The 22978-nt window shown below is 42.5% G+C and overlaps 1 protein-coding gene across 1 annotated transcript in view; it reads left to right on the forward strand.

Moving 5' to 3' along the window:
- The window catches only part of LOC123801777 (adhesion G protein-coupled receptor E2-like), a 40281-nt gene extending 19462 nt beyond the window's left edge, over positions 1 to 20819 (forward strand). The window contains exons 6-20 of the mRNA XM_045812013.2: positions 2434 to 2589; positions 3148 to 3315; positions 3801 to 3847; positions 3985 to 4062; positions 4486 to 4663; positions 10604 to 10711; positions 10879 to 11102; positions 11306 to 11485; positions 12839 to 13036; positions 13316 to 13551; positions 15746 to 15812; positions 15920 to 16011; positions 17207 to 17375; positions 17460 to 17570; positions 18588 to 20819. Of these exons, the coding sequence (XP_045667969.2) occupies positions 2434 to 2589; positions 3148 to 3315; positions 3801 to 3847; positions 3985 to 4062; positions 4486 to 4663; positions 10604 to 10711; positions 10879 to 11102; positions 11306 to 11485; positions 12839 to 13036; positions 13316 to 13551; positions 15746 to 15812; positions 15920 to 16011; positions 17207 to 17375; positions 17460 to 17570; positions 18588 to 18638 (2063 nt within the window). The 3' untranslated portion in view covers positions 18639 to 20819. The remainder of the gene's footprint in view (positions 1 to 2433; positions 2590 to 3147; positions 3316 to 3800; positions 3848 to 3984; positions 4063 to 4485; positions 4664 to 10603; positions 10712 to 10878; positions 11103 to 11305; positions 11486 to 12838; positions 13037 to 13315; positions 13552 to 15745; positions 15813 to 15919; positions 16012 to 17206; positions 17376 to 17459; positions 17571 to 18587) is intronic.
- The last annotated feature ends 2159 nt before the right edge of the window (positions 20820 to 22978 follow it).

Raw genomic sequence — 22978 nt, forward strand, 5'->3', positions numbered from 1 at the left:
CAGATATCTTTCCAAGTTAGTGTTTTTGTTTCTTCAAATAAATACCCAGAAGTGGAATTGTTGGATCATACAGTAGTTCTGTTTTTAATTTTTTGAGGAACCTCCAGATTTGTTCCTACAGTGGCTGCACTAATTTGCATTCCCTCCAACAGGGAGGGAGCAAGGTTCCCTTTTTTCCACGTCCTCACCAATACTTGCTATTCCTTCTCTTTTTTAGAATAGCCATTTCAACAGGTGCGAGATGATATCACATTATGGTTTGGATCCACAGTTCCCTGATGATGAGCGGTGTTGGGTACCTTTCCATGTACCTGTTGGCCATTTGGATGTCTTCTTTGGAAAAAGTCTGTTCAGATCCCCTGCCCATTTTTAAATTGGGCTGTTTAGGCTTTTTCTATTGTGTTGAATGAGTTCTTTATGTTTTTTGGATGTTAATCATTTCTCAGATATATGATTTGCAAAGATTTTTTCCTATAGATTGCCTTTTCATTTTGTTGATGGTTCCCTTTGCTTTACAAAAGTTTTTTAGTTTGGTGTATTCCCACTTCTTTATCTTTGCTTTTTGGAGTCAGATCCAAAAAAATCTGTGCTGAGACCAATTTCAAAGCACTTATCCCCTGTGCTTTCTTCTATGAATTTTATGGATTCATTTTTTTAAATGATCACAATTGGGATCAAAGAGATTGATTTCTCCAAAGTCACAATTAATAAAATTGTAGAACCCAGATCAAGGTCTAAAGCAAAAGAGTTTTTATTCTTCAACAATGCAAGATCATAAAAGAAATTTATATGACTTAAGTATGGTTAGCATGGTAAATTTTATGTTATGGGCATTTTACCACAATAAAAAACTTAGTGGGGAGAAGGGGAAATAAACAATTTCACACTAAGAAATATTCTTCATCTGCGCAAAATCATCTTAGATGTATATGTATTGATAATGAAAGAAAATGTTCCTAGTATGTTTGAAAAGCTGAGGGAAAAAAATATCCAAAATCTTCCAGTAGTCTGTATATAGTGGACTTACAGTTGATTTTCTTTGTTCTCATTTTTCACATGTTCTTTGTTTTCTAAGATCCATGTGTCATTTAGTACTTGGGGAAAAGATGTTGTCAGATTTTAAAAAAAAAAAGATGTGACTATTAGCCCACGTTGGTGCATTTTCAGGTGTGTTCGTGGAGACTCGTGGCTGGGCGAGCATGGCAAAGAGACTCTACTGCTGATGTAATTGGATCCCAGCTCCTTTCTGGGAGCACGTCTGTCTGGTTTAAGAGTTTCCTGTCCTCATGCCTTCCACACCTTTCCTCTCATTCTCAACCGACCCCCACTCAATACCACCCTATCCCACAACCTTGAAGACAGGTCTCTCTCCGTTGTCACCATCTAGAAGAGTGGGCAGTCCCATTGCCCAGATAGGGGTGAACCGGAATGTGTCAGGTGTGTGTCTTCCCACATCCTGTCATGTCCTGGTGCTGACACCCACAGCCTGAGCCTGGGGTCTTAGAAGGAATGTCCACAGGTGCAGAGAAGAAACTCTGAATGTATCGTAATGTATAGGACCAAATATTCTGTGCCTGTATTTTGATTCATTCTTGTGTCCACGGTTCTTATGAAACTGTTGCTATTTTTAGCCAACAGCATCCAGCCCCAGCTCTATGAGTCCCTGAGCTACTCAAAGAGGACTTGGCTAATGGACATCTTCCCTGTCATGTTTAAAGAACAGAAAGAGATAAGATGCCAAAAAACATCCCCAATGATTCAGTTGTGAGAAACTTTGTGCAGTCATGTCACATCCCCAGTGTCTCCGACATGAGGGGACTTCCTTCAGGAGTGGAGATAGTATGACTCCCACAGAGACATCTTGGGGCATCTTAAAAATGCCTGATGTTGGGAGCCTGGGGGAATGGGTGATGAGGACTGTGGAGTGTAGTTGGGCCTCTGTGAGCAATGGAAGGTGTCAATGGGCAGGGGCCTGACCACCTGGCTTTATCCTCAGGTGTGAAAGAGTGTTACCCTGGACAGATTCCAGCCATGACACCCTTCACTGACTCAGCATCCAGAGTGGCCTTCAGTGCCACTGTCACCCTGACTGGAGCCCACCCCCAGGTCTCCAATAGCGCAAATAGGGACTCAGTGCCTCTGTCTACTGCACAAGGCCTGCAGTAGGGGGGTGCAGACCTCCTTCCAGCCCCCATCATGGCACAGCAGAATGTCTGAGTCTAGGTGCCCTGGGGCCCAGCCAGAGATCAGGGATGAGCAGAGCATGAGCAGACTTTCAGAGCAGCTGGCTCCAACTCAGACCAGCCCCAGGAATGCCACCTGCAAGCTGAGTTCTCTCCGGTCCCTATGGCTGAGTCAGGTTGGAGGCCAGGGCCTCTGTCCTATGGGAACTCACAGCTTTGGGAGGTGACCCTTTGCCTTGTTGTGTTCCAGACATCAATGAGTGTGGGCCGTCCTCGACAGTGTCCTGTGGAAAATTCGCAGAGTGCCAGAACACAGAGGGCAGCTACTACTGCACATGCATTCCAGGATATGAGCTTGCTTCTGGGGCAAGAACATTTAGGAATGAGCGTGAGAACACGTGTCAAGGTAAGAACCACCTGCACCTTCCATCCCCCCATCCGTGAGGTTTGAAGTCATTTACTCCATTTTGTCCAGGCGTCAGAGAGCCATCCTTGGCACCTACCTAGACACCCATACCTCTTTGAACCCCAAGGTCAGAACACTGCAGAGAGTAACTTCTGGAAGTTCAAAGAATTCCCCTCACTACCTGGCATTTTATTTTTGTGAAATTAAAAAAAAAAAAGGATGTCAGTCAAGGTAGTTCAGGAGCTTACAGCACACTATTTCCAGGGCAAAATCCCTCCTCTTCACCATCATCAGTGACTGCTAGGATAAGACCTTTCCCCACAAGAGCCCACTTGGGCTTGGCCATGCCAGGAAAACTCTCAGACCTCTTGGGCCATGTTGGACACAGGGACCCCATCCAGAAATATTGCAATGGGAAGATGGGAGGGCCAGCCCCCTTTCCTCAGCCTGCACTCTCCCTGGCCAACAATTTCAGCATCCAGACCCCCCTTCTCAGCTGCTTGGCCTCTGTCTATTTCCCTGCACAAGACTTACCCTGACTCTCCCCAATAATTTCAGTTCACACTCCTGAGAGCAAAACAGATGACCAGGCCCCAGAAGGATGTTGTGTGAAGTCTAAGGAGAAAAACATGGACCCACCCCCCTACACACATGGAGAATTGGGTGATGAAAAGGGGCTCCTGTCTAGACCAGAGAACAATGGAAGATATCATCGGGGACGAGCAGGCAAGCAGTTGCCCTGAGGGAATTAAAACAAAAACCATCACTGGGAGCCAGACTGGGTCTTGTTTGGGAAATGAGGCATATTCCCTGCACATGGTTCCCTAGAAGACCCACTATGGCCTTTATCCAAATGCTTAGGCTGGGACAGATGGTCATGATGTCTCCACCCTGGCTGAAAGCTGCCCAGGGAGCTGAGAGCTCTGGAGCTGAAGATAGGGAGGATTCAGGCCAGTTCCATCCATATCTGGGCAGCCGAGCATCTGGGCCACCACGTTCACCCATAACACACTCTGTGTGAATAAGAAAGAGCACCCACTCACAGGGAGGAGACAGTGGGGCTTTCCTGATGCTTCTATGCCCAAACTAGGCTCTCTGAATAACCAAGTGACCATCTGGGAAGGTGCCTGGCCTGATCTGACCCTAGACCCCTTCTGCCAACACACATACAGATGCTTTCACAGCTAATGAACTGCTGTTGTCCCCTGCAGGCATCTTTTTCCCCACCTGGACCCAACCCCGTGGAATCAAGAGCCGGGTGAGTGGCCCCAGCAGGGACTAGGAGACAGGAAATCCTTCCTCAAAGCATGGACCCCCCACCCTTCCTGGCCGCCATCCCCAAACTTCCGCACCCACATTGAGGCTCTCTGACTTCCTCATCTTTACTCTCCCCAGAGACTCTCCCACTTCTTTGAAAGAGTCCAAGATCTGAGCAGAAAGTTCATACCAGACTCAGTCCAGGACACCATCCAGGTAAGGTCAGAATCCACGAGAGACAAGTTGGAGACATCCCAGGAAGGCCCAGGAAAGCCTTGGTGTGGAAAGAGGCATCCCCCACACAGTGGTGGCCTCCCTGAGGCCCTGCATCTCCCAGGGTAGCTGGGAAGAACAGACATCCAGGTATTTGTACTCACGGGTAGACTCCCGCCTGCACGTACTAACAAACTTCCATCTTACTGTTCCTGGAAATTGGGTTTATGTCATCCTTGGCATTCATGAACAGGATTGACCATGAGTGACTGGATTCCAGGGGCAATCCCAGGAAATCCCAAACAGTGCTACCTTTATCCTCCAAATAGACAGTCTCTAGGATCTTGACTCTGAGGCTAAGTGGACAGCCTCTTCATGCAGTCTGTCTGGCCCATGACGCACTATTCTGTGTCTGCTTTCCCCCAGGACCTCATACAGGGGGTAGATGAGCTGTTGGAGACCCCTGAGGACCTGGAGGACTTGCCCCACTCAGAGCAGCACCATGTGGCCACTAACCTGCTCGTTGGCCTGGAAGATGTCCTGAGAAATATTAGCCAGGCTCTGCCCAATGGGACACTGACCTTCAATGCACCTGCAGGCACAGGTCAGTACTGGGGTCTGCCCCAGACTCTGCTCTGCCTGTTCCCGGCCTCATTTGGCCCCCAGCCTCCCTGGAGTGTGTGACCATGCTTGTATCTCAGTGTTACACTCATAAACCAATTAAAATAAGTGGTTAGAAAGAAATGAATAAATTATGCTAAGTAAAATAAGTCAGAGAAGGACAAATTCTGGGTGATCTCACTTATACATGGAATCTTAAAAAATAAATAAATAAAACACGCACACAAACACATAGATACAGATCAGTGGTTGCCATAGGTGGGGGTGAGAGGGGTGCTGGTGAGGTGTGTCGGGGGGGGCAGTGGGCTAAATGGTTGAAGGGGGTCAAACGATATAAAATAAATAATTCATGGGATGTAAGGTACTGTGTAATACTATGCTACATATTTCAAAGTTGCTACAAGAGTAAATCTTGAAAGTTCTTATCTCAGGAAAAAAATTTTGTAACTGTGTGTGGTGCCAGATGTTAGCTAGACTTCCTGTGGTAATCATTTTGCAATATATACAAATAATAAATCATGATGTTGTACACCTGAAACTAATGTCAATTATACCTCAATTTAAAAAGAAATCAATAAAACTACAAATAATATACATGTTCATATAAAATAAATTATGAACAGATGAATTAATGATAATGAAGAATTTACGATAAAATTAGAAATGGCTTCCCAAGAAAACAATTTATTTAATTTAGAATAATACGAATTTAATATTATCTGATATTTAAGTGTTTTATTTGTTTTATTTGAAGTAAAATTCACATACCGTAAAATTCACCATTTTGAACAAAGTGTACAATTCAGTGGCATTTATTTTTTTAATATTTATTTATTTATTTTAGAAAAAGAGGAAGTAAGAGCAGAGGGGAGGGGCAGAGGGAGAGGGAGAGAGAAACCTCAAGCAAACTCCCCGTTGAACACAAACCCAACGTGGGGCTTGATCCCATGACCCTGAGATCATGACCTGAGCCGAAACCAAGAGTCCAACACTCAACCGACTGAGACACGCAGGCACCCCAATTCAGTGGCATTTAGTACATTCACCGAGTTGTAATCATTGCCTCTATTTCTAAAATATTTTCATCACCCCTGACGTAAATACTATACCCCCCTCAGGAGTCACTCCTCATTCCTCCCCTCCCCCAGCACCTGGACGCTACTGGTCTGTTTTCTGTCTCTATGAATGTGCCTATTCTGGACATGTCATATAGAGAGAATCATACACTATGTTGCTTTATACTGTGGCTTCTTTCACCTAGAATGATGTTTTCAAGGCTCACCCATGTTGTAGCCTCTACCAGTGTTTCATTATTTTTTATGGCTGAATAATATTCCATTGCATATGGATACAAAACATTTTGTTCAGCCCTTCCTCCACTGATGGACATTTAGTTTGTTGCCACCTTTCGACCATTGAGAATAGTACTACTATGAATATTGGTTCCCATGTTTTTGTTTTAATAACAGTTTTGAGTTCTTTCGGGTACACAATTAGGATTGGAATTTCTGAGTCACATGGTAATTCCATGTTCAACTTTTTGAGAAGCCCCAAATTATTTTCTAAAGAGGTGATTTTTTTCATCTTCCATCCCCACCAGCAATAGGCTCCAATTTCTACACCCCCAGCAACACTTAGAACTTTCCTTTTGTTTTGTTTTCCGGTAGTCTTTTCAGTATATGTCTGGTGATATCTCATGGTGGTTTTGATTGGCATTTCCCTGATGACTAATGATGTCTCACATCTCTTTGTGTTAGTTGTTGAACTTGTGTGTAACTTTTTTGGAGAAATGTCTGTGCAAGTCCTTTGCCTATTTTTTAATTCATTGTTTGGCTTTTGATTGTTGAGCTGTAAGAGTTCTTTATATATTTTAATAGTAGACTCTCTGAGATATGTGATTTCCTAATTTTTTCTCACATTCCATAGATTGTCTTTGCACTTTCTCCATGGTCTTTTCACTTTAATGAACATTGAAGTGATGAAATCCATTTTCTCTGTTTTTTCTTTTGTTGTGTGGGCATTTGGTGTCATATCTAGGAATCCATTGCCAAATCCAAGACCTTGAAGATTTACACCTGTGTTCCTTCCTCCTAACTACTTCTAGTTCTAGTTTCACCCCATAAATATAGGTCTTTGTGATGAATGGATAGAGAAGATGTGGTGTATATATACAATGGAGTATTACCCAGCAATCAAAAAGAATGAAATCTTTTTTTATTTATTTATTTTTATTTTAATTAACATATAATGTATTATTGGTTTCAGGGGTACAAGTCTGTGATTCATCAGTCTTATATAACACCCAGTGCTCATTATATCACATGCCCTCCTTAATGTCGATCATCCAGTTACCCCATCCCTCCACCCCCCCTTCCCTCCAGCAACCCTCAGTTTGTTTCCAATGATTAAGAGTTTCTTATGGTTTGTCTCCCTGTCTGGTTTCATCTTGTTTTATTTTTTCCTCTCTTCCCTTATGATCCTCTGTTTTGTTTCTTAAATTCCACATATCAGTGAGAACATATAATAATTGTCTTTCTCTGATTGACTTACTTCGCTTAGCATAATACCCTCTAGTTACATCCACATCATTGCAAATGGAAAATTTTCATTTTTGATGGCTGTGTGTGTATGTGTGTGTGTGTGTGTGTGTGTGTGTGTGTGTGTGTGTGTATATATATATATATATATATATATATATATATATATATATATATATACCACATCTTCTTTATCCATTCATCTATCAATGGACATCTGGGCTCCTTCCATAGTTTGGCTATTGTGGACGTTGCTGCTATAAACATTGGGGTGCAGGTGCCCTTTCAGATCACTACATTTATATCTTTGGGGTAAATACCCAGTAGTGCAATTGCTGGGTCAGAGGGTAGCTCTATTTTCAACTTTTTGAGGAAACTCCATACTGTTTTCCAGAGTAGCTGCACCAGTTTGCATTTCCACCAACAGTGTAGGAGGGATCCCCTTTCTCTGCATCCTTGCCAACATCTGTTGTTTCCTGAGTTGTTGATTTTAGCCATTCTTTATTTATACAATAATATTTTTTTATTATATTATGTTAGTCACCATACAGTACATCGCTGATTTTAGCCATTCTGACTGGTGTGAGGTGGTATCTCATTGTGGTTTTGATTTGTATTTCCCTGATGCTATTGAGCATTTTTTCATGTGTCTGTTGGCCATTTGTATGTCTTCTTTGGAGAATGTCTATTCATGTCTTCTGTCTATTTATTGATTGTATTATTTGTTCTTTGGGTGTTGAGTTTGTTAAGTTAAAACAAATGAAATCTTTCTACTTGCAACAAATGTGGATGGAACTAGAGGGTATTATGCTAAGAGAAATAAGTCAGTCAGAGAAAGACACATATGATTTCATTCACATGTGGAATTTAAAAAACAAAACAGGTGAACATAGAGGAACGGTAGGAAAGATAAAATAAGATGAAATCAGAAAGGGAGACAAACCATAAGAGACTCTTAAACTGAAGGTTGCTGGAGAGGGGAGGCGGGGAATGGGGTAACTGAGTGTTGGGCATTAAGGAGGGAACTTGATGTAATGAGCACTGGCTGTTATATGCCGAATCACTAAATTCTATTTCTGAAACTAATAATACACTGTATGTTAATTAATTGAATTTAAATTAAAAAATAAAATAAATTTTTTTAAAAATTTGATGTAAGTCTTTGACCCATTCGAACTAATTTTTTTTAAAGATTTTATTTATTTATTTGACAGAGATAGAGACAGCCAGCGAAAGAGGGAACACAAGCAGGGGGAGTGGGAGAGGAAGAAGCAGGCTCATAGCAGAGGAGCCTGATGTGGGGCTCTATCCCATAACGCCGGGATCACGCCCTGAGCCGAAGGCAGACGCTTAGCTGCTGTGCCACCCAGGTGCCCCTCGAACTAATTTTTGTGTGTTGTGTGAGGTAGGGTTCCAGCTTCCTTCTTTTGTGTGTGGATAGCCAGATGTGCCAGGACCATTTGCTAGAGAGACTTTTCTTTTTCCACTGAAGGGTCTTGGCACCATTTGTTGGAAATGAATTAACCATAGATGTATGGGTTTGTTTCTGGACTTTCAATTCTATTTTACTGATCTGTAGGACAATCCTTAGGCCAGTGCCCTCCTGTTCTGATTACCGTAGGTTGGTAGACAGTTTTGAAATTAGGTGGTTAAGTACTCCAACTTTGTTTTTCATTTTCAAGATAGTATTTGGGTATTTGCAATGCCCTGTGAATTTTAGGATGAGATTTTCCATTTCTGCAAAAAATTAAATAACTAAAATTACTTTGAAATCCTGAAAGGGATTGCTGAATATGTACATCCCTGCAGGGACCATTGTCATCCTAACAATACTGAGTCTCCCATCCATGAACAGGTTACAGTTTTCTGTGTACAAATCTTGAGCATCCTTGGGTAAAATTATTCTATATATTTGTTGAATATTTTGGCATCTATGTTCATAAGAGATTGGTCTACAGTTGTTTTTTTTTTCTTTGTGATATCTTTATCTGGTTTTGTTTGCAAGGTAATGGTTCTCTCATAGAATTACTTAAGTAGTATTCCTTCCTATATTATTTTACTTTATTTTGTTTTATTTTATGGAGGAGTTTACAAAGGATTAGTCTTTTAAATGGATGATAGAATTCAGCAACAAAGCCATCTGGTGTGGGTATTTGTTCAGGGAAGCTTTTGATAAATGATTCAATAGGTCTTTACCTATTGCAGGTCTGTCCTGATTTTCTATTTCTTCTAAACTTAGCTACCCTATGATCCAGCCATTGCACTACTGGGTATTTACCCCAAAAATACAGATGTAGTGAAGAGAAGGGCCATATGCACCCCAATGTTCATAGCAGCTATGTCCACAATAGCTAAATTGTGGAAGGAGACGAGATGCCCTTCAACAGATGACTGGATTAAGAAGATGTGGTCCATATATACAATGGAATATTACTCAGCCATCAAAAAGAATGATTTCTCAACATTTGCTGCAACATGGACGGCACTGGAGGAGATAATGCTAAGTGAAATAAGTCAAGCAGAGAAAGACAATTATCATATGATTTCTCTCATCTATGGAACATAAGAACTAGGAAGATCGGTAGAAGAAAGGGATAAAGAAAGCGGGGTAATGGGGAATGAAGCATGAGAGACTATGGACTCTGGGAAACAAACTGAGGGCTTCAGAGGGGAGGGGTGGGGGAATGGGATAGGCTGGTGATGGGTATTGAGGAGGGCACGTATTGCATGGTGCACTGGGTATTATCGCAACTAATGAATCATCGAACTTTACATCAAAAACGAGGGATGTACTGTGTGGTGACTAACATAATATAATTAAAAAATTATTATGATTAAAAAAATAAAATAAAAAATAAAGTCAGTTTTACTAATATGGGCTATATGTTGGCTAATTGAACTTAAAAATAGAAAAGTCAGCTTTAGTAGTTTGTGACTGTGAATTTCCTCATTTCATCTAGGTTATCTAACCTACTGTTGAATATTGCTTATAATATTCTCTTATAACCCTTGATAAATTCAAATTTATCAAATATGAATGTATACCAAATATGTGAATACTATTATTATGTGTGCCAAATAATACTATTATTTATATATAATATATGATATCTAGAGCATGCATACCTTATATTATATGCATATATTATATCGTGTGTGCATTCTATAAATTATATAATATATAATATTCAAAATAATATTATATATTATATATGACTTGTATATATTTATATTATATATAAAGTATTTATATTATAGATTTAGGTAATGTATAAAATACTTTCATACATACATATATATATATACACACATAAAATGGTATTATACCAACCACTACAGCCACAATTACTAACCTAACTCCCTTATACGACTCTGACATCTTATAGACCTGGCCCTTGCGGTGCAGGAGCAAGGACACACAAACGTCACTTTGAGTTCCAATCAGGCGAAGATGCTGCTGAACTGGAATGTGGTGCACGAATCTGGTGACTCAGGTAACGGCTGAGATGGGAGGAAGGTCACAAGATGCCCAAGGATGTGACAAACAGGGAACTGAGGATAAAAGGGAAAGGGGGGTATGGTAGAGCCACAAAGTGTCCCTCTGAGGAGGAAGGGGCTCTGTTGGGTACCCCGAGGTGTTAACATTGGTCTCTTCCTGCAGGTCCTTCTGTGGTGGGCCTTGTCTCAACTCCGGGGATGGGCAAGTTGCTGGCTAAGACCCGCCTGGTCCTGGAGTCTGAGAGGCAGGCAGTTCTGCATGGGGCACACAAGGGTGTGCTGCAAGGAGTCCCCTCTGTCCTGCTCTCAGATGTCATCTCTGCCTTTACGAGCAACAGGGACACCCAGAACCTCAGCTCCCCGATCACCTTCATCTTCTCTCACCATGTGAGTGTTGGTGAGACGGGGCTGTGGGTGTGGAAGGAGCCTGGGTCCTGGGCACAGCCTTGCTGCCTAGCTCAGTCTTGAGGTTCTGGGGGGCTCCCCCATGGGTCCATCATTCCCCAAAGAAAATCCTTTGCAAGCCAGCTTTGGATAAGCATTTCTGAGCCCCACAACCACCAGCTCCCACCTACACTCTGCTCCTACAGTCAGCGACCCCTGGGCCAAAGCAAAAGGTGTTCTGCGTCTTCTGGGAGCACAGTCACGATGGATATGGTCACTGGGCCACCACGGGCTGCAGGATGGTGGCCACCAGAGACACCAGCACCACCTGCCAGTGCACCCACCTCAGCAGCTTTGCCGTCCTCATGGCCCACTACGACGTGCAGGTGAGAGCCTGAGAGGGGCTGCATTCCACGCCTATTGCTCTGTAACACATTTCCCCACATGTAGGGAATTTTGAAAAACACAAAATATATGTCTTGTGCTTTCTTTGGGGCAGCAGTCATGCATGGTGGGGCTGAATTGCTGTTCTGGGTCTTACAGCCTGAAATCAGCCAGAGCTGCATTCTCGTCTGTGGCTCAGGTTCTCCTGTGAGCTCCCTGGTTGCTGGCAGGATTCAGTTCCTTGCAGTCATAGCGCTGGGGTTACACTTTCTAGCTAGCTGTGAGCAGGGGACCTTGCTCCGCTCCTAGGGGCTGCCTGCATTCCTTCTCTAGCAGCCCTCACAGAGGTATCAGCATCTACGTCCAGAGGCCGGCAGGAGGAGCTCCCTCACCACAAATGCTCTCAAACTTTGAATCATTTTCTCCAAGAGCCTAGAGCTTTTAAGAGCGACTTGATTAGGCCAGGCCCACCCACAATAAACTCCCTCAATTTTTTTTTAAATATAGTCATCTGATCTTTATTTTTTTTAATGTTTTTTTATTATATTATGTTAGTCACCATACAGTACATCACTGGTTTCTGATGTAAAGTTCGATGATTCATTAGTTGCGTATAACACCCGGTGCACCATGCAATACGTGCCCTCCTTACTACCCATCACCAGTCTATCCCATTCCCCCACCCCCCCTCCCCTCTGAAGCCCTCAGTTTGTTTCTCAGAGTCCATAGTCTCTCATGCTTCATTCCCCTTCTGATTACCCCCCCTTTCTTTATCCCTTTCTTCTCTTAAAGACATAGGATCTGAATTCCATCTGCAAAATCCCTTCACAGCAGCACCTAAAATGGCATTTAACTGAAAATCCAGAAGAAAGTGTGTGTACACCTTCTGTTATTGACAAATTAGATTTCTGCTTATCACAGGGGCCTCAAGGACAGGAAGGCTGTAGAAAGGAAGATTTGGTGATAGCAGAGGTCAAAGGGGCCAAGAAAGCCAGTGAGTACAGATGGGTTAGGAACTATGTTTGCCTGCTCCCTTGGCCAGGTGAGCTGGTTACTTCTTCTGGATCATCACATCAAAGACTTACCTAGGGGATTTGTAAAGTAAAATAAACCCTTGTGAGTTCCTGGGCTCTGTTTTAAGTAAGGACTCTCTTATCCCTCAGTTCTTCCAAGATCTGACTTAATCAGTTCAGATTTCCATAAAAATTTAGCAAATTTACCCACCTCCTTCTTTCCTGGGCTACAGCAAAAATAAAAATAAAATATAAAATTTTAAAAATGGAAGCTTTTTAAATTACCCTAGAGCAGGAAAATGTAACTGCGATGTCCTCTTGCTACCCTTTGCTGGGTCCCAGGAGGAGGATCCCTTGCTGGCTGCGATCACCTATGTGGGGCTGGGCCTCTCTCTGCTGTGCCTCCTCCTGGCAGCCCTCACCTTCCTGCTGTGCAAAACCATCCAGAACACCAGCACCTCACTCCACCTGCAGCTCTCAATCTGCCTCTTCCTGGCCCACCTGCTCTTCCTCACGGCCATCGACCGGACCGAGATCAAGGTACTGACACTGTCACAAAGGAGCCCCTGCCCTGTCCCAGGGGTGCTCAGTTCATGGAGCTGTGCTGCACTGATACCTTAATAAAATGTCCTTGGTTCCCGGGGAGGTTAGAGGGGTAAGTAGCCTATTTCACATTGACCAATGAACAAGAAGACAAACCCTCTCCAGACAACTCGAACATATGCATGAGCGTTCTCTCCAATGGCAAAGTATGGGAGGGGTCCTGGGGCCACCCTCCTCCCTGACAGTCCATCCTGGGGCACCTTTGTCCTCCCCCAGGTGCTGTGTGCCATCATCGCGGGTGCCTTACACTACCTCTACCTGGCCTCCTTCACCTGGATGCTGCTGGAGGGTCTGCACCTCTTCCTCACTGCACGGAACCTGACGGTGGTCAACTACTCCAGCGTGAGCAGGGTCATGAAGAAGCTCATGTTCCCCGTGGGCTATGGAGCCCCGGCTATAATTGTGGCCATTTCTGCGGCATCCAGGCCTCACCTTTATGGAACACCCACCCGGTAAATGCAAATTCCCACTGTCCTTCTCTTCTCCAGGACAACCTTGGCCATCATAGAACCAATAGCAATTTAATTCCATCAGAACATGATAGGCAGAGAAAAGGTCAGTGGTCACTCCAAGGACATCTACCTGGTGGAAGATTGTATTCATTGAAGTAATTGTTTTTAAGTCATTAAGACATAATTGTTTTAAATGTTAATTATAAAGTATGTTAATAATTGTCTATTTAAATAAGATTGTGCATTATGTTAATAACTATATGCTAATATAATATTAATGATGTTTAATAATTATAAATTAGTTAAGATAAATGATGTAACTTTTTAATCTTTTAGATTTAATTATTTTACATATTAATTTAATAATTTAATTATTAATTCATTAATATAATTAAATATTCTATTAAAATATAATTAAATATTCTATTAATAACTATATTATATTAATGGCTATAGTCCATAATATAAATAGCATCATATGTATTGGTAAATATATATTAATATAGTATTCATTACATTGAGGGGACAGTTTTAAATCTTCCAGAAAGCAAAAATGAAATGAATAGATGGCATTGATTTGTGTAAACTCCTTCTCCATCTTGATTTTACAAGAAACAAAGGGTCATTTGGATGACGAAATAACTATGACCACAGCTAAGATTTAGAAATCATTTCTGATGTATAATCACTGTTCCAAATATTTTTCTGGTGTCAGCTCAAATCATCCCCCCAACAACCTGTGCAGTAGAAACTAGCATTGGGCCATATTATGGATGAGGAACTGAGGCACAAGGAGATTAACTAACATGGCCAAGGTCACACAGCTGGCTGGTGGCAGAGCTGGGGTCACATCCAGTCTGGCGCTCACACCACGCGCCTATCCTGATGACATCAGCGAGCCCTGACCAGCTGGTCTCCCTAGGGAGTTGACCATAAAGATCAGCAAATTTTTTCCATAAAGGGCCATATAATCAATATTTCCAGCTTTGATTATTACTCAGCTCTGTCCTCAGAGCTCAAAAACAGCTACAGACAATTCGGAAGGGAATGAATGTGTGTTCCAGTAAAACACTTACAAGGGCAGATGGCAGCGGCCCCGGGCCACAGGCTGCAGTTTGCCTATGCCCACCTTCGAAGCTTCCCTTTGCTGCTTCCTGCTGGTTTTATCTGACCCCCTCCCCAGTCCTCACACCTCCCACCTCACTCACAGCTCCCCTCCGTGGGGATAAAGTCCAGCTCTGTCATTGCTCTCGGTGTGGCCTTGAGATGCCTGACCTGTGAGTATGTGAGTACCTGTGTCTTCTTCAGGAATTAGTGATGTAATGCACATGAGCCCTAATGCTGGGGCAGGCTCACTGTTTTGTTGCATTGGGGTTTTTTCACTCACTCTTATATGGTCCAAATTTTCACCCATCTATACCCACTCATCACTCATACTTCAGCTTTAATACAATTCATTTCTTTCAGGGAAACCCTTCTCAGCTATCCGGATCTCCTATACCCCAGACTAGGTTATGGATCCAGCTACATATCCTCATAGCTTCTCATACTTGATCATAAAATTCATCTTGATTTTGTCTATCGTCTAATTCTTGATCCTCCCTCGCTGAGGTCTCCCTGAGGACTGAAACCACTCTACCCTAATCCCAACTGGGTCTTTAGAGCCAAGTACAGATCCTGACACAGAGGAGACACTCAATACTTATCCAAAACCCATAAATTAATTTATTGATCAATACCTTTATTTTCTTATTAAAAATTACATTTATTTCTGCCAGCATATCTGGGTGCCAAGACATAGAAGAGCTTTTTGAAAGGAACGCATCCTTTTTTAAAGACCACTTTATTAAGGTGTGATTGACATGTAAAACGCCACATGTAATTAATGTATACAGCCTGATGAGTTTGGGGCTAATACCCATGAAACCATCGCCACCATCAAAGGCATATACAAAGTTGTAGTTCTGCAAAATAAATAAGTTTAGGAGATCTATACTACCTAGTGCATATTGCTGACAATAGTGTATTCTATACTTAAAATTTACTAGGAGGGTGTATTAAATGTTTTAACAAAAAAATGATAATAATGAAGAAGGTAGGAGGAAACATTACAAGGGGAGGGGCAAGTCTACTTATCAATCCTTTATCCACAAAGGCCCATATTTTCTTGAATCTCTTCCCATCTCTCTCTTAGATGCTGGCTCCACACAGACAAAGGATTCATATGGACCTTCCTTGGCCCCGTCTGCACCATCTTCTCCGTGAGTAACACAAAAGCTTCTTCCCTGCCAGGTTAGGAGCTGGGTGAGTTAGGACGCAGATTTGTCCGATGTGGAGTGTAATTAATATACCTATGGGTTATCTGCAGATTAATTTGGCTTTCTTCCTGATGACCTTCTGGATTGTGAAAAACAAGCTCTCCTCCGTCAACAGAGATGTGTCCACCCTCCAGAACACAAGGTGAGGATGGGTCAGAGATACACACCAACCCCCATACCGAACATTATCCTCATGCCTCCAAGGCTCTGGTGTCCCTTCCCAGGGCTCCCGAGGGGACTGGAAGAGAAAGGTGCAGCCACCCTCCTTGGCCGCCCCCTCACATTCTGTGGTTTGCTGCTGACACCCACACCAAAAACATCCCATCCATGCACAACCCAAACAACAAACTACTTTCGCGCGGAGAGAATTGCCTTTGTTGTGATAAGCAGGGATTGCTACCGTGGGGCCATGAAAAAGATCCTGAGAACATTCATACCTTTATAACACACTCAGAAAATCCCATAACAGTTTTCAGAACCAGCACACCCATCATGGCCACACCTTCGTGCATGCTCTGCCCTCTGCCTTCCCCTTCTCTGGCACCCGGTGAACTCAGCTGCATCAGCCACATGTCACACACCTAAGAGTCTGGGGACATCCTCTGCTCTCCTCAACTTTGCACAGAGTCAATGGCCTCTCTTCTGGGCAAAGCATGCCCTGGCTCAGATCGTGGAGAGGGTGAGGACAGGAACAGCCCTGGATGGAAAGAAGTACCTCACTTCGCAAATGTCATCAGTGATCATTTGTTTTTGTCTTTCCACTAGACTTTAAAGTCTGTAAAAACAGAAGTCTTTTTTTTATTAATAATTTTTTATTATGTTATGTTAGTCACCATACATACATCCCTAGTTTTTGATGCAATGTTCCATGATTCATTATTTGTGCATAATACCCAGTGCTCCATGCAATACGTGTCCTCCTTAATACCCATCACTGGCCTATCCCAATCCCCCCCCCTCTGAAGCCCTCAGTTTGTTTCCCAAAGTCCATAGTCTCTCATGGTTCACTCCCCCTTTCTGTTTACCCCCCGTTCATTCTTCCCTTCCTTCTCCTACCGATCTGTCTTCGCTGTTTTGAACTCCCTAGCCCCAGCCTAGAGCCAGGTGCACAGAACATTCAGTAATGTCAGTTGAACAAAATTGGGGATCTTCATGAAACATCATGATCTTTTTGAAACTCACATTCTGGAGGGATAAGGTTTCTTTTTAGGGAATCATTGACAGTAAAGATCAAAGTTGATCGCAACTCAATCAGAAGCATCCATGGAGAGGACATGAAACCAGCCCCGGTGGTGTTACTCTGGGTGCATCATGACCTCCTTTCTCCTCCCACCCAGGATGCTGACATTTAAAGCCACAGCTCAGCTGCTCATCCTGGGCTGCACGTGGTGCCTGGGCGTCCTGCAGGTGGGTCCAGCTGCCATCGTCATGGCTTACCTCTTCACCATCGTCAACAGCCTGCAGGGCATCTTCATCTTCCTGGTGTACTGCCTCCTCAGCCAGCAGGTACCACTGCCCGACTCCCACCCAGGGCCCTTCCTGTCCTCACTCCCCTCAGTGAGCTGACCCAAGCATGCTTTGCCTCTGCAGGTCCGGGAACAATATAAGAAATGGTTCAAAGGGATCAGGAAAACCAAAGCCGAGTCTGAGAAGTACACTCTCTCAAGCGGGACCATGTCTGATGCCTCCAAACACAGTGAGGTAAGATTATGCAGTGTTCCCAGAGCACTTCACTAACCCATTCACTTGAGAAGCTCATGCCCACCTCACTGGCCAACCTGGGTGTGTAGCAGGTGATGCTCTTGGATGGTTCACACTTAGTTTACCCCGCGACACACCTCAAGGCCCTTCCCTGTCTTGAAAGGAAGTCTTCCAATAGATTCACTCACTTTCTATGCTCACACTAACCCTTGCACATGACTGTCCTCTTTCCCCACAAGTGTAGAGAGCCCACTTTTTGTGACATGGGTGCAACCCCTTTTTATTGTACTTAGGGACAAGATACAAAATACTCATAAGCAGAGAAAGATTACCAAGTAATCAGGAAGTAATGATCCGTAGTATTGACGAACAAACTGCAGAGCTTTTGTCCCTAGTCACTCCCTGCCATCCCTGTATATGATGAGCAATGCGTATATATAGTCATAAAAGTAAAGCGAAATAAGTATTAAGTCAGATAGGAGACTATTCTTCAAAGTCTGCATTCATTCCTAGTATTTCCAAATACACAAACCCTGCAAAACCTCACTAGAGAATCACAGAGGGCAGAGGAGAGATCTTGGCAGTGTGAATTGTACCAAGCATTTGTATGTTCAAAACCTTTTCTCTTCGGTAGGGAAAGAAAGGGATAAAGAAAGAGGGGGTAATCAGAAGGGGGAATGAAACATGAGAGACTATGGACTCTGAGAAACAAACTGAGGGCTTCAGAGGGGAGGGGGCTGGGGGAATGGGATAGGCTGCTGATGGGTAGTAAGGAGGGCACGTATTGCATGGTGCACTGGGTGTTGTACGCAACTAAGGAATCATCAAACTTTACATCAGAAACCAGTGATGTACTGTATGGTGACTAACAGAATATAATAAAAAAACATTAAAAAAAAGAAAGTTTAAAAAAAAACCTTTTCTCTTCTTAGACTTCTGTTGACGATATTGTGTAGTTTTCTGTGTAGACATCTTGCACCGTCTAACACAATGTCGTGTTTACACCTTCCTTCTTAGGAGAGTTATAATGAACAGCTGAACATGACGAACTTGTCTCTTAGGAAATGAAGAAAACACTGGCTTCCATCCTTTGGGCAAAGAGTATAAAAAATGCTTTTTCGTGTTTATTACAAATAACTCTTCTTGGCACTGCTGTGGGAGACAGTAAGCAGTAAACATTTGACATTCAGCTGCTGGAGACTTTTGGTTTTCTGGTTCATGCAGCATGCTCATCTCACTGCCAGTATAATCAGGAGCTATGACCCAATACCCTAGTAGAAGCCTCTTCTACAAAAATTCTCCCTCAGGTTGATGATATATAGCAAGGAAAACCAGCCACAAAGGACCTTCCTAAAATAGCATAAGAGAGGAAAGTAACATTCACATACCTGCATGTAGTATAAACCACTAATCCCAGTTGCTCAACACTTTCCTGGCTTTAGTACTGAAAGTATTACATCCCAGAAAACACTTTGGTTACAGGCAAAGTAGACCAGTTGGTCTCCATACATATATACATGCCTCAACTTCTTGACCCTCCATTTCTAAAGACCTACTAATTTATTCATTCCAGAAATATGTGCTGGACAGAGATCAAGAAGCTCCAATTCCTGATTTCACAGAATTTAAATGTGGGGGGAAAGTTTCATCAGAGTAAAATCAGAGCTGTGGGACTAGAGTCTCTGCATCTTTACATTTTATAAGTTGAGTTGTGGGAAAAGGTGTGTATGGCTACTGCACACTTTGTGAGATGTATTTATAGATAACATATTATTTCACCCTCATCATGCGATCTAAGCAAGATCTAAATCCAGAGCAGTTACACCTACAAGAAACTCCCTGAGGGTTCCCTCTGACCAATTCTATATCAATTTGAACATCAAGGAAAATGACCGTACCTGATTATAATGTTTCAACTGAGCATATCCATGAGTCCATACTGATGCTTTAAAAATTCATCTAATAGATGCAGAAAATACAACAGAACTAGGAGAGCATGAGTCTTCCAATATCCCATAAATGGCCACTAAAGGCACTGAGTGAAAGCATTTGGAGAACAGGCTGGGACCACAGTGCCAAAGAATCACCTCACAGACTACCAATTAATTACAAGGGACAAAGTGTACATTTGCAACATGGAGATCTGACAGCCACCACCTGAAACTAACAATGAAGTTTAATATCATCAGTGGTGGGGAAACTGACTTGATGTATCTCCTGATATGTCATGAAGTTACGACATCCCATTTTTTTTAAATAAAGAATTATTGGGGCGCCTGGGTGGCACAGCGGTTAAGCGTCTGCCTTCGGCTCAGGGCGTGATCCCGGCGTTATGGGATCGAGGCCCACATCAGGCTCTTCTGCTATGAGCCTGCTTCTTCCTCTCCCACTCCCCCTGCTTGTGTTCCCTCTCTCGCTGGCTGTCTCTATCTCTGTCAAATAAATAAATAAAATCTTTAAAAAAATAAATAAATAAATAAATAAATAATTATTAACAAATCAGTCTAACTGAAATGTAATCCAACTTTTAGGTTGTGGGTTGGCAAAGCATAGCATGCAGGCCAAATCCAGGGAGCTGCCTGTTTTTGTTAATAAAGTTTTATTGGAACACAGCCACACCGATTCATCGATGTATTGTCTATGGTCGCTTTCGTGCTACAATGTCAGAGTTGAGTTGTGATAGAGGCTGTAAGGCCACAAAGCCAAAAATATGTGCTACCTGGCCCTTTATAGAAGAAGCTTGCTGGTATCTGTCCTTTTAGACTTAACTTCCAATATATAGGAAATACAGAGGACAAAATAATTTAAATGACATCATGAAGAAAGCATCAGGCAAATCCTGAACATGGGCATTCAACAAGACATTTGGCCTGGCCTCTTCTAAAATCAATATCATTTTTAAAAGTGGCTAGAGGCTGCTCTAAATTAAAGAAATGAAAGTGACATTATAAACAAATTCATTCAATTTTAGTGGGACTCTGGTTCAGATACACGCTATCCATGACATTCTCCAGGCAATTAGGATAATTTGAATATGTATCAGACATTGAAAGTTATTATGAAATTTTTGCGAATTTTCTTGGATATAATGATAGTATTGTGGTTATATAGAGAACATTCCTTGAATTCCCAAATATTTGTTGAAGAAGTGTTGATGAAGTGTCATGATGTCTACCACTGATCACTGTATGTTTTAACAAGAAAATTTATCCATGTGTGGAAATAAATTGAGAAAGGTGTTTGAATGTGGCACTATGTTAACAATTGTTGACTCTTTGGGGCTCCTGGGTGGCTCAGTCGTTAAGCGTCTGCCTTCGGCTCAGGGAGTGATCCCAGAGTCCTGGGATCGAGCCCCACATCAGGTTCCTCTGCTGGAAGCCTGCTTCTTCCTCTCCCACTCCCCCTGCCTGTGTTCCCTCTCTCACTGTCTGTCTCTCTCTCTGTCAAATAAATAAATAAAATCTTTTTTTAAAAAAATTGTTGACTCTTAGTGGAGAGTATATGAGTGTTTATTGTATCATTTTTCCAAATTCTATGTTTAAAATGGTAAATAGAAGGGGGAATGAAGCATGAGAGACTATGGACTCTGAGAAACAAACAAGGCTTCAGAGAGGAAGGGGACGGGGGAATGGGATAGGCTGGTGATGGGTAGTAAGGAGGGCACGTATTGTATGGTGCACTGGGTGTTATACGCAACTAATGAATCATCGAACTTTACGTCAGAAACCAGGGATGTACTGTAGGGTGACTAACATAATTAAAAAACATTTTAAAAAATTTTTTAAAATATGCAACGAAAAAAAATAAAAAAATAAAATAAAATAAAATGGTAAATAAAAGGTGTCAGAAAAGCAAACAAATATATTAATTAGTTATTAATTCATTAAAATTATACACCCTCATAAATTCCTAGAGGTCCAGATAAGATGCTTTTTCCTTCTGCACAAAACTAACTTTGTGAATGGATCTTTTTTTTAAGATTTTATTTGAGAATGAGAGAAAGCACACCAGTGGGGGAGGGAGGAGCAGAGGGAGATGGACAAGCAGACTCTGCACTGAGCTCAGAGCCCTATTCGGGGCTTGATACCACAACCCCTGAAATCACGACCTGAACTGAAATCAAGAGTCGGCCACTTAACCAACTGAGCCACCCAGGTCCCCCATGAATGGATCTTTTCTAAAACTACGAATTTGCATGACTAATGGTGATGGATTTAAAATCAAAAATTAAAAATAAAACGTTATTAAAATATAAGAAAATAGAGGGAATCTCCACTTCTGCCTTGAAAATAAAAAATGTAAACAAGCATTGCCTTCAACCTAACAATAAGAAAAAATCCACATAAACTATGAAATCATTCATTTTCTTGAAACTTTAAGAGAGGTAAGGACAACAAAGTAGCCTGAAGTCTAAGGAAAGACAGATCATCCACAGAGAGACCATCAAGAGCACTGGCTGACCTATGGCAAAGGACAAAAAGAAGTGATCCGGGGGCGCCTGGGTATCTCAGTCGTTAAGCATCTGCCTTTGGCTCAGGGCGTGATCCCGGTGTTCTGGGATCGAGCCCCACATCGGGCTCCTCCGCTGGGAGCCTGCTTCTTCCTCTCCCACTCCCCCTGCTTGTGCTCCCTCTCTCGCTGGCTGTCTCTCTCTCTGTGTCAAATAAATAAATAAAATCTTTTTTAAAAAAAGTGATCAGGGTGCCATACAAATGCCACATTTCTGAGAACCTACATTTCTGAATGAATTGCTCAGGCCCAAGTGTGGACAGTCATGAGAGTATAGAAACTCTTGAGGGAGTGACAAGAATGGGGAGAGACCTCTTAGATACAGCCACACAGGGAAAGTCTACAGCTGAAGGTGGAGCAATGAGAAAAAAACCTTCTGGCAGAACAGCCCCCACAGAAAGCACAAGATAACAAGCTAACACCAGAATAAATTGAAGCCCAGAGTACAAGGACTCCTGCTTAGACTCAAGCTCTCTCAAAAATAGCCTAGCAGAAGAACAGGTGTGCCTATTTCCAGTAATAAATAGCCTATACCTTATGTCTGCTCCTCTACACACACTATCTAGCATCACTTCAAAGGTTATTAAACACAAGCAAAATAAGTAAAACAACCCATGCAGAAGTCGATAGAACCAGACTTAAAGAAAACTAGCAGAGGGGGAGTTTTGAATAACCCTCCTTCACATTTCAAAGGCTCTAGTGCAGTAGTTCTCACCTGGGGACAGTTTTGCTCCAGGGAACATTTGTCAATTTCTGGAGACATCTTTGGTTTCATGGCTAGAGGAGGACATACTGGCATTTACCGAGTGAAGGAAAGAGATTCTGCTCACCATTGTATAATGCACAGGATGGCCCTAGACACAAAGAATTATCCAGCCCCCACCCCCCACCACACCCCA

The sequence above is a fragment of the Ursus americanus genome, chromosome 14, assembly GCF_024610735.1.
Source record: "Ursus americanus isolate L20-20 chromosome 14, mUrsAme1.1.p, whole genome shotgun sequence".
In the NCBI taxonomy this organism is placed as follows: Eukaryota; Metazoa; Chordata; class Mammalia; order Carnivora; family Ursidae; genus Ursus; species Ursus americanus.